The following is a 15,575-nucleotide window of genomic DNA, read 5'->3' as shown; positions in this document are numbered from 1 at the left end:
AGCCTGTGAGCAAGCCTAGTGAATCCATCCATTTTACAAGCTGCTTGAGCTCTAAGAATATAGGAATGTTTTAGTACTACTGCATCTGCTGATCGTATTTTGTGAGTCCAAAAACTCTATTCCTTTGAACTTCTGAATGATTTTCTTAAAAAAACAACAACAAACCTTAGTATTCTGATGCTTGTCAAAATTCCAAGTTTTGGTGCTTCAGTGTTTTCTTTGGAAACTATGCTGAGCTCCCTTGCAAGTCATTAATTATGGGATTTTGAAAGTAATGCTATTGGAGAGCATGGGTAATACCAGAACTGTTTCTTGCTCAACCTTGATCCTGTTTTGAATGTTGATTACAAATTATTTGATTATGTCAAATGTTTAAATGAAGGAGAGCCATTCTGAAATCAATGAGTCTAGAATTTAAATATAGTCAGTTTTTGTCATTATTCAGCCAGTGATTCTGATAGTCTGCACATCTCTTTTTACCATGTTAGGAGTGGGTAAATACAGAATCAGCCTCTTAGTATCAGAGCTCTCAAGGACTTCTGAAGTCCTTTGCATCTCATTTCCCAAACCCTTACGTTTCTAAAAGGAAGAATCTGCAATTCCATTAAAATGCTGTTTTATCCATTAATAATGTTTTGGAATGATCTTCCTTGGAATGACTAAATGAATGATGACTAAACAAATGAAAAACCTCTGGTATCTTAGTTAGTGTTATTTGAGGCATTAACTGTAGGATTGTGTTCACTGTTATGGAATTAGAGTGGCGTCTTGTTGGTTGTACATTAATATCTAGTGATTTTTTTACTTTTACTGTTGTTCTTTATGATATTTATTACCTGTGTTGATGACTGTATTTCCTTGTGTGTAATCTTCCTTTTCCACAGAATGTTAAAGCTTTAATGGGAGTCGAAAAGACTAAGGGATTTTGCCAGATTGTGGTATCTCCTAGTTTCAGAGATGGAATATCACATTTAATTCAGTCAGCTGGCCTTGGAGGAATGAAACACAATACAGTTTTGATGGCATGGCCACAGTCATGGAAGCAGACAGAAAACCACTTCTCTTGGAAAAATTTTGTTGGTATTTGTTTTATATTTTTTCTTTCGTGATTTTAACACAACTATATGACTAATGTATTTGCTGTGTGAGGAAAAAAGTTGAATATCCAGTTGACATTCACTGCTTCCTGAATTCTGACTTAATGTGGAGTGGGTTTCCTCAGTCTCTTTAGCTATTGATTTATCTTTTCCTCTTAAGCAGATTAGTCACTAAACCCAGGGCGTCCTCTTTCAACAGAGGCAGAATCTGGGTGGATTTAAGCTTTTGAATTTAAAACAAAAAAACAAACGTCAATGAAAACAAGAAGTTCTCGATCAAATGTCTTATTTTCTGCTGCAGACACTGTACGAGAAACAACAGCAGCTCAACAAGCTTTACTGGTGGCTAAAAACATTGACTTGTTTCCAACAAATCAAGAACGTTTTACTGAAGGAAACATAGATGTCTGGTGGATTGTTCATGATGGTGGAATGTTGATGTTGCTGCCTTTTCTTCTTCGACAGCACAAGGCAAGTACAATAAAAAAACCATCTTGGATTCTATTTTCTTGTAATGGGTATTCATAAAGCTCTCTGATGAAATAGGCCACAGAAGAATTATGCTTGGAGCAATCACCGCAATACTGATTATAGTTGAAATAGTTATTAGAATAGTAGTTGAATACTAGTAGAATAGTTGAAATAGTATAGTAGAAATATTGAATAGTTGAAAATAAATTATTTTTGGCTAGGTTTGGAGAAAATGTAAAATGCGTATCTTCACGGTTGCTCAAATGGATGATAACAGCATCCAAATGAAGAAAGATCTTCAGATGTTCCTGTACCATCTTCGCCTGAATGCTGAAGTGGAAGTTGTTGAAATGGTAAGTTACTACTTTTTTTTTGTTTAAAGCTGAAATTAGGTCTAAACTTGGAAAACAAATCTGTTAGCCTAAATACAGCTGCAAAGATTTCAGTCCCACCCAGAAGAAATTGTTTCTTAATGCAGTGCTATCATAGAATCATAGAATGGCCTGAGCTGAAAAGGACCACAATGATCATGTAGTTTCAACCCCCCTGCTATGTGCTGGGTTGCCAACCACTAGATCAGGCTGTCCAGCGCCACATCCAGCCTGGCTTTGAATGCCCCACCCTGGAGGCATCCGGAACATCTCTGGACAAACCTGTTCCAGCGTGTCACCACCCTCTGAGGGAAAAACTTCTACCAACTGCAATGCTTGGTGCAGCATAACCTCTGTCCAACGAAACAGGAGACACCACACGCCAATAGGATGCTGCAGGTGCTCGTTTATTGCACAGTTTCTTTAGCCTTTATTACTATTAAGGGAAATGCATGACACTCAACAATTGACTGTTTATGCAATGTGTTCTTTCTTGGTTGGATCTACATGTTTACCATATTAGGGCATCTACAGGCGCATTGGTTATATTATCCACTTTTTTGTTCTACAAGTTTGGATCATTAACACGTCCTTATGTTGCACCATGCTTTAGGTCACTTCATGGCACCACACCACATGATACCTATCACATGATTCCATGTCATGTGATACCTGCATCCCTACATTCCCTGCAACCAACTAACCTAAACCTCCCCATCTCAGTTTAAAACCGTTCCCTCTTGTCCTGTCACTATCCCACCCTTGTAAACAGTTCTTCCTCCTCCTGTTTTATATGCTTCAGAGTATGTTTGCAGTTAAGCTGAAATTTTAGGGAAAAATCCTGCTTGGATCTAAAAAAGTTTGAGATAACACAAAAGCATTTGGTTGTGTAGTTTGAGAATTTCAGGGGTGTCATCTTTTGATCAAACAATTAACCTAGCTCATGGGCTTCCCCTGAATACCCTGTCACTTGTACATTTAAGCATGAGAATCTTCCAAATGATAATAAACACTTTAAATGTCAATTACATCAGTGATAGCTCTAGGTTGTATTTTAGATTTGCGCCTATCTCAGAATCTGAGAATTCTTGGGTTGAAAGGGACCTTTAAGATCATCTAGTTCCAACCCTTTTGCTATAGGCTGGGACGTCTATTAAAATGGTTGCACAAAGCCATATCCACTGTGGCCTTGAACAGAGACCTCCAGGGTAGGGGCATCCACAGCATCTCTGGGCAACCTATTCCATTGTCTCACCACCATTGCAGTAAAGATTTTCTTCCTAATACCTAGTCTTAATCTACCCTCATCCAGTTTCAAGCCATTTCCCCTTATCTTGTCACTACATGCCCTTACAAAAAGTCCCTCCCCAGCATTCCTGTAGGCGTTTTTCAGGTACTGGAGGGATGCTGTAAGGTCCTTCCTGAGCCTCCACTAGTCTGAAGAGCCCAAGCTCCCTCAGCCTGCCCTTATAGGGAAGGTGCTTCAGCCCTCCTCTGGACCAGCTCCAATAGATTGATGTCCTTATTGTGTTTTGGGCCCCAGAACTGGACTCCGGGTGGAATATATGCTGAAGTTGCTTCATTAGTTCTTTGTGAACAGTTCTCACCAGAGAAAGGAGAGTGTGTTGTGTTGCAGCTCTAGACTGTTTTCAAAGACAACAGCATGCAAATGAGCTCTGGAGTCAGCAGTGCAGATGATTTAAACAAAGAGTTTCTACCCTTACTTGTTTCTGTAGATATATTGGAAAGTCTGTATCTCATGTATCTCAAATTTAGCTGAAATTACATTGTTGTTGGTATTGTATAATAGTTTGTGGAAGAAGATTGGCTTAATTCTTAAAGCTTAATCTTCAGGTAATGGAAACGATCAATGAAATTTACTTTGGGATTATTCTGATGCCATTAATGAACCCTGGGTTCAATGAATGCAAGAATAAGAGGGGTATGTCTGTCTAAATGTTTTGGATTGTTTTTTTGTTTTGTTTGTTTGTTTTGGTTTGTTTTTTTGAGTAGTACTTCTGATATTTCTGTTGTCAATTATTTCTGCAGTTTGAAAATGATATTTCTGCGTTCACATATGAGAAGACACTAATGATGGAACAGCGATCCCAGATGCTAAAACAGATGCAGCTATCAAAAAATGAAAGGGAAAGAGAGGTAAGAATTTCTAACTTTTTCTATGATATTCTATGGAAAATCTAAAAATTGTTATTGTTTTTAATCTGTTTGTAACTAGTCAAAAGATTTTATAACAGCATTCTATGTTTCACTTATAAGAATAAGAAGCAGGTTTCACTTATAAGAATAAAAGAATTTTAAATGTAACTCCCTATGCAGTTGGTTAAAAGTTTCTAGAGTTTTCCAGTTCTTTTAGTTAAGCAGTATGTAATATATCTAGAGTGCTTCCAAGACTGTGATAAAATAATGCCTGTTGATTTATGATTATTTAACTGGACCAATTAGCTTTTTTTGTTTAGCTTACTTCTTGGAGCCAAAATTAGGGTGAGTAACTGTAGGGGAATGGTTAGGTCATGGCTTGAACTGGTGATTGAACACCTGGTGAAAGGATGTGTCTGGCCCAGGGAGCACAGGCAAATTGTTTGAACCTGTGATCCTTGTGTGACCAGAAGGAGTGGAGCAGGGTGGAGCCATGCTGTGCTCATGTAAAGGCCAGCCACTGAAGGGAGAGCAGCTGTTGAGTCTACGCAGCTTTCTGAGAAAGAATGCTGCATAGCCAAAGAGCCCCTTCTCCAGTTGGGTGAGTTAGATGCTTTTTTTTAAAGTATCTATTGGCCTATCTGCAAATATTTAACCTGGTATTCCCAAGAACCTGTCAGAAGCAATTTTGTGTCTTTGTGAGCAGGGCACTAACTTATAATCCTATGTTTGCTCTTTTCTTGCTCTTGCTAGTTTATAGTGATGTTTTTAATTCTGTAGTAACAAGCTTCATGCAGTTGTGTTTTCCTGAATGTTTGCAACTTTTTAAAATGCGATCCTTTTTCTCTTTTGGCCAGTGCTTCTCTCCATCCATTTATTCTGTTAACTACTACTAACACTTTTTAATGATGTAAATGTTGGTAAATATTTTGGTGTTTCTGTCATTTGTGGTGTTTTCTACCCTGTGTTAAAGAAAACATCTCTACTGTGTTAAACTGCTTATTCATGAGATAACTAGATTTTATTTTTTTTTTTTTCTAATAAAATTATAACTCATTTTACAAGTAAGGTTTTTTCTTTTTTTTTTTTTTTTTTTTTTTTTTTTTTTTTTTTTTGTGTGTGTTAGTGTCTGTGCACTTCCTTTTTTTTAATTCTTATTTATTCTTTTCATATTTGTAGGATTTCCTAAAGGAACCTTGTAATGCTATTACATTACTGTATATCCTCCTCCAGTATACGTTACTGTAAATCCTCCTTTCTTTCTCAGTTGTCTTTTGGCCTGAGCTTTATTTAATACCTTTTTAGTGAAAAAGACCTCTCCTGTATTTCTTTTGGCAATGTTTTTTTTAATCTTTCTCATACCTTGCTTTGAATTATTGACCACACAAACAATTTTCTAGTGGAGTTGAGTGAGTAATCAATCTACAACAGGCTTTAGGATTTATTTTCCTTATGAAAACTGTACAGGCATCCTAAGGATACTTAAATGCTGTATAATCTACAGCTTATAAATTATAGTGCAGGCAAAAGACTTCCATGAGTTGGCTCCATGAGTTAGTTGGAATCTGCACTATTCCAGAGTGGTGGTTGCCTGAAAATTTTCAATCCTTTTCTTCTCCTCCTCTACCCTATTCTCCATTGTTTTTATTTCTCATTTCTGTCTGAATGTAACTATCACCATTATAGTTTCATTCTTTCTTTGTTTCTTGTTAATTGCAACAGCTGTTATTATTTGCCCCCTTGTGCATTCTTTATCCAGGAATGATAATAAAAATAATTCATCTGTTATTTCTGATTAGGATATTTTATTTTACCTTGCTCAAGTATTATGGTAGTCTCTAAAATAGTTTTCTCTTTAGTATCACCACTTCTGGTTAGCATTTCAGTAATGCTCCAGTTTTTTGGGTCGGGTATTTAGTTCTGTTGTTTCCTGTGACCAACAGAATTAGTGTTTTATACTTACTTTTGTGTTGATACATCTTCATACCAGGTTTAAATCTATACAAAGAGAACTTGTACGGTGTTCTTTTGCTGTTTCTCACTTCAGCCTGTTCCTATATCTGAGTAATCACCCACATCCCTCCCATTTTCTCTCACTTGTTTTTAAAGGAGATTTGATCATGTCCCTGTGATGGCTGAGTTTTCATGTGGAACTGGAATACAGGATTTCTTTCTTTTGTTTAACCTTTTCTATTCATATTAGTTTTGAGAAAGCTTGCTTCTATCTAAGTGTAAACACAACAAATGCCTACCCACAGAGCTTAAGATCTGCACACTTAGGTGCATATGCCAGACATTATTCAGTTCGATAATAATATTGTAAATATTAAAGAAACTGTAGAAACAGATTTACTTCATTGCTACTTTGCTTAATTGCAGTTGGCTTCCTTCTGTGACTAGTCCTAACTGTTGGGCCAGGTAGCGATTATATTGAAGCTGTGAAAAGGAAGTCATCCATCACAGCGCTGCTTTGTTATGGATTGTTCCACATAATTGGTGTTGTGTAGATTGTTGCTGCTAGGCAAGATTGAGAGCAATGTGGGTAAATTACATTTAGTGAAGTGTTGGGGGATAAAACAATATTTAGAGCTGAAAAGTAGTTTTTTTCATCTGTTTAAGTTTTGTCTATATTTTGATTGGGAGTGAATGAAACCTGTTCATCTGTATCATTGCGTGTAACAACTGATGAGACCCTCTTGCATATGTATTTGAGGTACTTGTACAGACAAAAGGACTTAATTTCATGACTTAAAAAATCTCTGTGAAGAGACTTTGAAACTGCTAGCAGTTAGTTATTGAAATAACTGTATACATATACCTCAGTAAATATACATGTGTATAACAAATGTCATGCTTGTGAAAACAAACCAAATTTATAACAACCTAAGATCTGTATAAATGCATTTTTTCTTTCAAGTGATACAGCCATTTATTTCTCAGGCTCTTTTTTTTGTCATTGGTAACCTTTTTGTCCCAGATTCAAAGCATCACTGATGAATCTCGAGGCTCTGTTAGAAGAAAAAGCTGCTCTTGTCCACAATCCTTGGGCCAAGATGTACAGGCACTGCTGAATAATGATTATGAAAAGGAGGAGGTAGCTAGAAATAGTACTATGTAGGTTTTTCTATTGCAACGCTTGAAGTGCCACTGATGCAAACTGAACTAGAAATAAGAGTTTGTTTCATTGCCATTAAAGCAGTCCTTCATAAACTTTCAGTATTCTCCTAATTGTATTTTTTTTCCTCTAGATGATTGTGACAATAATTGCATCTTTATTTTGTCACAGTTTCCATAAAATATTTATTATCTGAGAGTACCTATTTTTCTTAAAAGCATAAATATTTGTTTCTTATCCTAAAAATGATAATAGTGGGTGTTAGATTAATATTTCATGCTTTCAGAGCATTGTTTTTCCTTTATAGTTGCTGTATTGAGATGCTGAAGTTTCTAAGTTTCTATCGATGTATTAGGGCTTTTGTAAGTGGAAAAGACTTCTTTGCATGCTGATATGCAACTGTTACTTCATTAGTATCATGACAACTTTTCTACATGGAGGGTTTGAAATTAAATGGATTGCTGTAATTAATGCTTTTAGTGTGCCCTTGAAGTGTTGCTCATCTCTGGAGATTCAGTGATTCAGTGCCTAGTTTGTAGAAGTGGTGTATTCCTTTGTTTCCCTTCTTGAAGTGTGAGAAGAGTGTTTTATTCTGTGTTATTAATTTGGCTTCAAAGTAGCACTAACAAACATGTGTCTTTTTTATATATGCAATTTTATGAACATGTTTAGTTTCTGTTGAAGCACAATTGAATTCACTTTACAGTTGTTAGTTTTAGTATGTTGGTTACTGCTCTGCAGCATGAATCTGTGTGTCTTTATTAACTTTTTCTGTTACAAGAATTGCTACCATATTCTAAGTAACTTCTTAGTTACTACTAAGTTTACTTAGTAGACTTGACTCATTATGTAGTCTTCTGGGAGATATGAAGACCGTCAAACAGGTAGGTGTTTACATGTGAACCACAGAATTGAACTGTAGGATTTGGGAATCCTGAAGGTTAGACTAGGAACTGGAGAAATAATTTAGGAAAAACTTAGGAGCTCTAAGACTGTTAAAAACAGCTGAAATTACAATCCATGAACCTCTGGGGGAAGCAGTATTAAGAGACGGAAAGCAGTTCTCATATTTAATTAAATTTTATTCATGTCATTGTGAATGAATGAAATCAGTTCTCCTGAGTTATCGTGTGTGGAGAGACCAGAATGAATGCTTGATGTTCTTGAATAGAATAGGGGGCTCGGTTCATGATTTAACAAGTCTCTTTGAAGAGAATTCAAAACTATTAAAACTTTAAGCTAAACAAAAACCCCAACCAGCAAAAACTCCACAAAACCAATAATCACTCCCCTAATGTCAATTCATTTCAAATTGGAAGAGTCTAAGGTACTGAACTTGTTCTGTTTTTGATAGAAACTACAGTGTTTATAAGTGCAAGTTTTAAGAGCGAGGTAAAAAATAACTGATAGTGCATTGTCCTTCAAGCTGTTCACTGGCAGAAGCCCCTGATATTAGAAGGCTAACCTCAAACTGGATTCAAATTCTATTCAGCACATTAAAAAAATCATATCCCAGCCTGGAAGTAAATCCTGCATATGTAAATAACTAGACTTCTACAATCAATTTCCTTTCATGCTAGTGTCAAAACACTATCTCACATTTGTTTTCAAAATAAGATTTTTTTTTTCTTCTTTTGCTACACTGCAGTGAAATTGCATTTCAAGGAATTAATAATCTGTAACCTACAATTTTACTTTTTTTCTTTGTGTGGCCAGGCTCAGTTGATCCACGACAGAAACACAGCCACACGTTCAGCTCCAGCTGTCAAAGCAAGTGTGGCTGCTGCCATGCCAGAAAAAGTGCAAATGACCTGGACTAAAGAGAAGTTCGTAGCTGAAAAACATAAAAACAAAGACACAAATGTGTCAGGTTTTAAAGATATTTTCAACATGAAGCCGTAAGTACACATGTGGTGGTTGAAGTTTGTGTTTTTTGTGTGGTGTTTTCTTGTTTGCTTTCTGTAGGTGTGTTTTTGTTGCCCATGTACAGTCTATTTTCAAGAGATTCTGGTTTATTTGAAATTGAGTGAAAATACAATCTTTCCATGAACTTGGCTTAAATGCCATTCTTGTGAGATGGGCTGGTGGAATAAAAGTGTTTGTAATGAATAGTTAATAAGCACATAAAATATTTACAAGAATGTTATGAATGAAGGTAAAGTATGTCAGGCTTTTAAGATTTTCAGCTTCTTGATTGAAGTGTTTTGTTTTCCTTTCTTCCTTTAAGTACCTAATTATTGTGTGTTATTTGCTTTTTTTTTTTTTTCTTGTGTGCAGCAAGTACAAAGAAGCAGATTCTTTCAAAATATTTAGTTTATGTGGTTGTTTTTTCTTGAAAAAGATATAAGGTCTTTATCCTGTAAATTTATATAGCCACAAGTTTTATGTTGCTTTATATGTATGTCTTGATACATTCAGTCTTTTCTGGTGAAACTGTTATACTCCTTCATGTCTTTCAAACAGAAGACACTCAATAAGAGCTACTTCCAGTGTCAGCCCTGATACAGTAGGCATACATAACCAATGATAGGACATCAGCTTATTCACTTGTTTTGGGATTCATGTTGCACATGTGCATCTTTTCCTGAGTTCTTAAAAAATGATGGTCTAGTCAATTTTCTACACATACTTAAAGTGAAACTGTGAATAGCAAGGGAAATTTAATGTATAAAGGAAGCATCTTAAATTGAGGACTTATGGGTGGATTTAACTACTTCTAGAGGTACTTAAGATTCCAGGTTGCTTTGTGGATTTGCTCTATGTTCTTTGCAAAGAGTTTACTTTTTGTAGATTCCAGACACCTTGCAAAACGAAACTGTCACCTTCTAGAATACCTTTATTTTGTTTTGTTCTGAGCTCCATTATTCTCTCATTTTTAAGAGTTTTTTTTTTTTTGTTTTTTTTTTTTTTTTTAAATAGTATCCTGTAAAGATTTCCTCTTATTTCCTTAGAATTGTGCAGAGTGTAGACTTCAATTACTCTTATTTAGAAACTACTACATATAATTGGGAGTATAAGCTACAGCTTAAACTTAGCATGCCTGTACAGTTATTGATATTGTTGAAATGTACTTGATACTATAAAAATAATTTCTGATGCATTTGTTTCCCTTCCATTATAGAGAATGGGGAAATCTGTAAGTCTTTAAATTTCCTTTCATTTAAGCAATTTAGGCTTTGTTCCTTGGCTCTTGTGGTGGTGTACTTTGTCTGCATGCTCCTAAGCTGTGATCTGCAGTTTGTGTATTGATCTGTATGTTGTTTTCTATGCTGCGCTTTAGCATTTATTACTGAAAAGCAGTTTGTATCGTGACCTGTTAATGGTTATTTTTTATTTTTATTTTTTTTGTAAATATGATTAGTTTTCCTTTCAAGGTAAGTTACAGAGGTATTACTTTAGTTTCTGTATGAATGCAAGACTTGAGTGTTCTTCTCCACTGGAGTAATACTTAATTTTCTGATTAACTACCCCAAAAAACAGAATATATACTTAGTCTGGAAAAGTATGCATTCTTGTAACTAATTCCATCTTTGTGGTCCAGGTAGTTGTATCATAAAGAGCTTTAACTTTCCTCTGAATGTCAATTCTGGATCACTTCTACTCTCTGTGTATGGATATGCATTGGGTATGACGCACTGAAATCCTGTCCACTCCACTGCAAATTTACACTCACATCTGTATTTTAAGAGAATTTCTACTTCAGTATTTATACATCTCTTCAGTTAAATACTTCTGTCTCTCTCCTAGTCATTCTTATCAAGCTGCTGTTCAGCCTTTGGAAAGCTGACCTTCAAGTATTTTGTTCTATATGTGGTTTTCTTACAGTTTGTTCTTGTTTAGGATGTATGGCCCCATGACAGGAAACACCCCAGGGCAGACTGATAAACTTAGCTTTGGAAATGCTACTGTATTTTTTAGGAGAACTGGAATTGATAGGGTTGGTCTCCATTGACCACTAAGTTTCCAGTCTTCCATTTTTCATCTTTTTTCCCCTCTGTTTGCACCTGCAGCACTAAAGATAAAGATACACTTCAAGATTCCCAATAGTAGGAATAGCTGTTAAAGGAAAGTGGAACTTTCTATAGGATAGTAATATCAATCATTTCTATTGTTTTCCTGATCTGAAACAGTGTTAGAGTGTTTCTGCTACATTTTTGACTACTGGTATGGGAATTCAGAGCACGATAATGGACTTGGACAGGCAGTTCAGAGGATGTTTCATGTCCTGCTGCTACTAACCTGCCAGTCCACTTTCTGACCTAAGACAGTCTGTGAATACTGCAGCGTGGAGCACGGTTATGCTTTAACTGGTAGTCTTGCAGTAAAAGTGTGAAGGAAATTGCATGGGATGTAGTGATGCATCTTATGACAGCCTGTCATTTCTGCTCTTGAGATGTGCTGTCACCATGCGTTTCCAAAGTTCTTTTTTGAAGCAACTGCTTCAATTGTAAAGAATCTGCTTTAGGATAGCGGATCTCTTTGATAACTGGGTATTTTCGTTGCACTGGTGCACGTGACTCATTCCCAGTTCTGGCTAGTTCTGTAACAAAAATAACAGCGTGACTTCCTCAGGAACTCAACAAGGAGTCTGTTTAATTTTTTTCTTCTGTGGAGAGAATAAGTCATGGAACGTAGATGCTAAAATAAAGAAACTCTTGAAGTTTAAGCAGTTTCACCATTTTACACAGCTTTTACAACCAAAACAATTTTTTTCCCTGTGAGCTTTTTGTTTCTGAATTATCTTTGCTAGCCTTACAGTAATCCTCTTAAGGGAATGTGAGGATAAGTTGAAGTCTGATACTGTGCACAACATACTGTAGTCTTTCACAGAATCACAAATTGCAGGAGTTGGAAGGGGCCTCAAGACATCTAGTCTAACCCCCCAGCTAAAGCAAGTTCCCTACAGTACAGTTTCATTGTGTTTCTGTAGCTCTTTTGGTGCTTTGAGTTTTAGTAGCTCCTTTTATGTAGTTCAATAAGCAGGATTCTCAGCATATGACTAAAACTTACTTTCAGTTGAAATCTACCTTTGTAAAACGTAACTGGCCATTGGAAAAGTTGTGTGTTTTGGCATTGCACGGAACATTTAATGTTGATATGCAATCACTTCTATTTTTGAAGTAAAGAGATCTTTCAAATCTAGGTATCTCACTTTCTCAGGTGTACTTGGAATGAGTATTGATAATCCATGGAAGTAGATTTTTAAATGCATTTTAGATTAAATTTATAAATTCAGATACATAATATATGTACATTTGAATTTATTAATTCAGATACATAAGTATTGTCAGTACCTAAAAATATTTGTGTACTAGGAATCAGTCGAATGTAAGAAGAATGCACACTGCTGTGAAGCTCAATGGAGTGGTGCTTAATAAATCACAACATGCTCAGCTGGTTCTCCTGAATATGCCTGGACCTCCTAAAAACAGAAAAGGAGATGAAAACTGTATCCTTTACTATACTGATGGTATAGTTCTTGGAACATTGATTCTGCTATTGTATTTTGTAAGTGTAGCTAATGCTAACACTGTCAACCATGGGGGTTTTGTTAACTGATGTAAGCAATTCCTCAATTTTTAACTTCTCCTTTAAATTAAACTCCCCCTCCTGCCCCCCCACCATTTTCTGTAGGGAAGTAGGGTAGAATAGCATGTTTTCCCATGGGAATCCCCCAAATTAGTCCTCACTTCTGCCTGAATAAACAGGTGGAAGTGCCCAAGCATAATGGGACAGTAAAGGGGAAGCTCCCTGCTGAATGTGCTTTTCAATTGTACATCTCGAGTCATTGGTAGCTGTTTTGCTCCTGTTCTGCGATCCTTTGACTTAATACTTCAGACATGGAGTTTTTGGAAGTTCTAACAGAAGGTCTGGACAGAGTTCTCCTAGTTCGAGGCAGTGGACGTGAAGTGATCACCATTTATTCTTAACTTTGGTTTTCCTTTTGTTTTGTTTTTTTTTTTTTTAAATTTTCTTTTGAATGAAGGGAATAAAATGTATAAAGTCTATCTGATGTAATGGGAGCAGCTTCATTTAAGAGCTCTAGCGCATGGGAAACATGAAAATTGAGGTTTTTGGTTGTTTTTTTCCTACTAAAATGTTATATTTAAAAGTATATTTTAAAGACCTATGAAAACACTTCTGTAGTGGATTAGTAAATCCTGACTGGATTAGGATATGTATAGTATATTATGGTGTGTTAATCTGTGCTGAAACAACAAATGGTAATGCTGTGTTATTTTTAAACATACAGAAATATAAGGAACTTTTCTTAATCTTTGTTCTGCTTCTAAATAAAAGGGAAAACTTAGCTTCCTCACTTACTAAGATGCTGCTATGTTGCTTCTGATGGGATTAGTCCCTGGTTCAGGAAACTTCATTTAGAAACATATAAAAATACTCAAATTTACATGTTGTTGCGTACTTCAGTTTATGATTTGCCACATTTGTTTTAAATGAAGTTTCCTGTTTAAAATACTTCAGGCAAAGAATGTAAAGGTTCCAGGTGAGAGTAACAGTAAGTTGCAAATGTTCCTTTCACATGAACTACCAGCAGTTGAAGGAATACTGCACAATTACGACAGTCAAAGTCATAGGAATTCCGTGATGCAGTATTATCACCTGCTGGAGATAAAAATCATAGCAACTGGTAAACAACTGATCTCATGTTCACGTGTGTGTATTTCCATAATTGTTGCATGCATCTGCTGCTATGAAAATAAATTTTTTCTGAAAGAAAAAAGATAGCTTGGATGTGTTATTTGTACTCAGAAAATAGTTCTAGTACTGAATTCCTCTGTGGGAAAAATTGCATTATTTTTAGCTTGCTGGGCCCATGAGACTTGAAGCCATCAAGGAAGAGACGCAACATATAAGTGGGCTAGAGACCAAGAGGTGGACTTAACTATGGACGCTATTGCGCAGGTTATTCATGACTGTGACATAAAATCATAGAATTACCCAGCTTGGAAAAGAACTTGAAGACCATCAAGTCCAACTGCAGCCTAACCAGTACCTTATCTCTAAAAACCCTCTGCTAAATCATATCCCTGAGCACCACATCCAAACGGCTCTTAAACACATCCAGGGATGGCGATTCAACCACCTCCCTGGGGAGCCAGTACTTAACTACCCTTTCTGTAAAGAAGTTCTTTCTAATATCCAACCTAAACTTGCCCTGGAGCAACTTGAGGCCATTTCCCCTCGTCCTGTCATTTGCCACTAGTGAGAAGAGACCTGCCCCACTCTCACTGTAAGAACCTTTCAGGTACTGGAAGAGCGCAATAAGGTCTCCCCTCAGCCTCCTTTTTCCCACACTAAACAGCCCCAGCTTCCTTAGCCTCTCCTCGTAGGGCTGATTCTCCAAGCCCTTCATGAGCCTCATTGCCCTTCTCTGGACCTGCTCCAGTACTTCCATATCTTTCTTGTGCTGAGGTGCCCAAAACTGGACACAGTACTCCAGGTGAGGCCTCACCAATGCCGAGTACAGGGGCAGGATGACTTCCTTAGTCCTACTCACCACACCATTCTTGATACACGCCAGGATGCCATTGGCCCTCTTGGCCACCTGAGCACACTGTTGGCTCATGTTCAGCCGAGCATCAATCAGTACCCCCAGGTCCATTTCCTCCACACAGTCCTCCAGCCACTCCGCCCCAAGCCTATAGCGCTGCCTGGGGTTGTTGTGGCTGAAGTGCAGGACTTGGCATTTGGTCTTGTTGAACCTCATCCCATTGGCTTCAGCCTAGCTCTCCAGCCTGTCTAGATCCCTCTGTAGGGCCTCATATGTATGGCATATGTGCCATAATTAAACATGCCAAGAGAATGAAACCTCCCTGGGGGGAAGGGACTTGTGGCCTGATCCCCTGGATGCCATGCACATGCTGTGTGATCTCACCCAAGATGATTTGTTCCATAACTTTCCCCAGTACCAAGGTCAGGCTGAGTACAGGATGCATAAAATTTCATCAAAAATCTGACAAACACACTGAAAGGTCACTAAGAATTGCAGCCACTGCTATCAAACCAACCCCGATGCATTAGTTTCACAGAACCAGAGTAATCTGCCCCATTAGTTGTGTGTTTTTGTTGCTCTTTTTTTTTTTTTAATAAAACAAAGACTAAGATCAGTTTTTTATATACACAGCAAAGGAGTGGAACTTAATTTCTCCACATGGAAAAATTGGCACCTGTTGAGATTCACTCGCTGAATGTTCATGGAAACCAAACTGGATGTGAACACAGTGGATTGGTGGGTGGTGTGTTTCAACAGTGGTGACAGCAGCAGTTTGGCATACAGGCTCTTGTTTATTGCTGGCAAAAATGCATATCTAATAGTGATGACTGTGTTGAAAAATAGTGTTT

The 15,575-nt window shown here is 36.9% G+C and overlaps 1 protein-coding gene across 3 annotated transcripts in view; it reads left to right on the top strand.

Moving 5' to 3' along the window:
* The window catches only part of SLC12A7 (solute carrier family 12 member 7), a 59,055-nt gene extending 45,112 nt beyond the window's left edge, over positions 1-13,943 (top strand). For 2 of the 3 annotated variants that reach the window (XM_072328804.1, XM_072328806.1), the window contains exons 18-24: positions 885-1,080; positions 1,399-1,568; positions 1,790-1,921; positions 3,989-4,096; positions 8,928-9,109; positions 12,527-12,660; positions 13,050-13,943. In XM_072328804.1, the coding sequence (XP_072184905.1) occupies positions 885-1,080; positions 1,399-1,568; positions 1,790-1,921; positions 3,989-4,096; positions 8,928-9,109; positions 12,527-12,660; positions 13,050-13,141 (1,014 nt within the window). In that variant the 3' untranslated portion in view covers positions 13,142-13,943. Of the gene's footprint in view, positions 1-884; positions 1,081-1,398; positions 1,569-1,789; positions 1,922-3,988; positions 4,097-8,927; positions 9,122-12,526; positions 12,661-13,049 lie in introns of all 3 variants that reach the window. The other variant, XR_011902812.1, reaches the window with a different exon arrangement.
* The last annotated feature ends 1,632 nt before the right edge of the window (positions 13,944-15,575 follow it).

The sequence above is a fragment of the Excalfactoria chinensis genome, chromosome 2 (assembly GCF_039878825.1).
Source record: "Excalfactoria chinensis isolate bCotChi1 chromosome 2, bCotChi1.hap2, whole genome shotgun sequence".
NCBI lineage: Eukaryota > Metazoa > Chordata > Aves > Galliformes > Phasianidae > Excalfactoria > Excalfactoria chinensis.
Note: the sequence above shows the minus strand (reverse complement) of the source record. Positions and strands in the feature narration are given on the sequence as shown.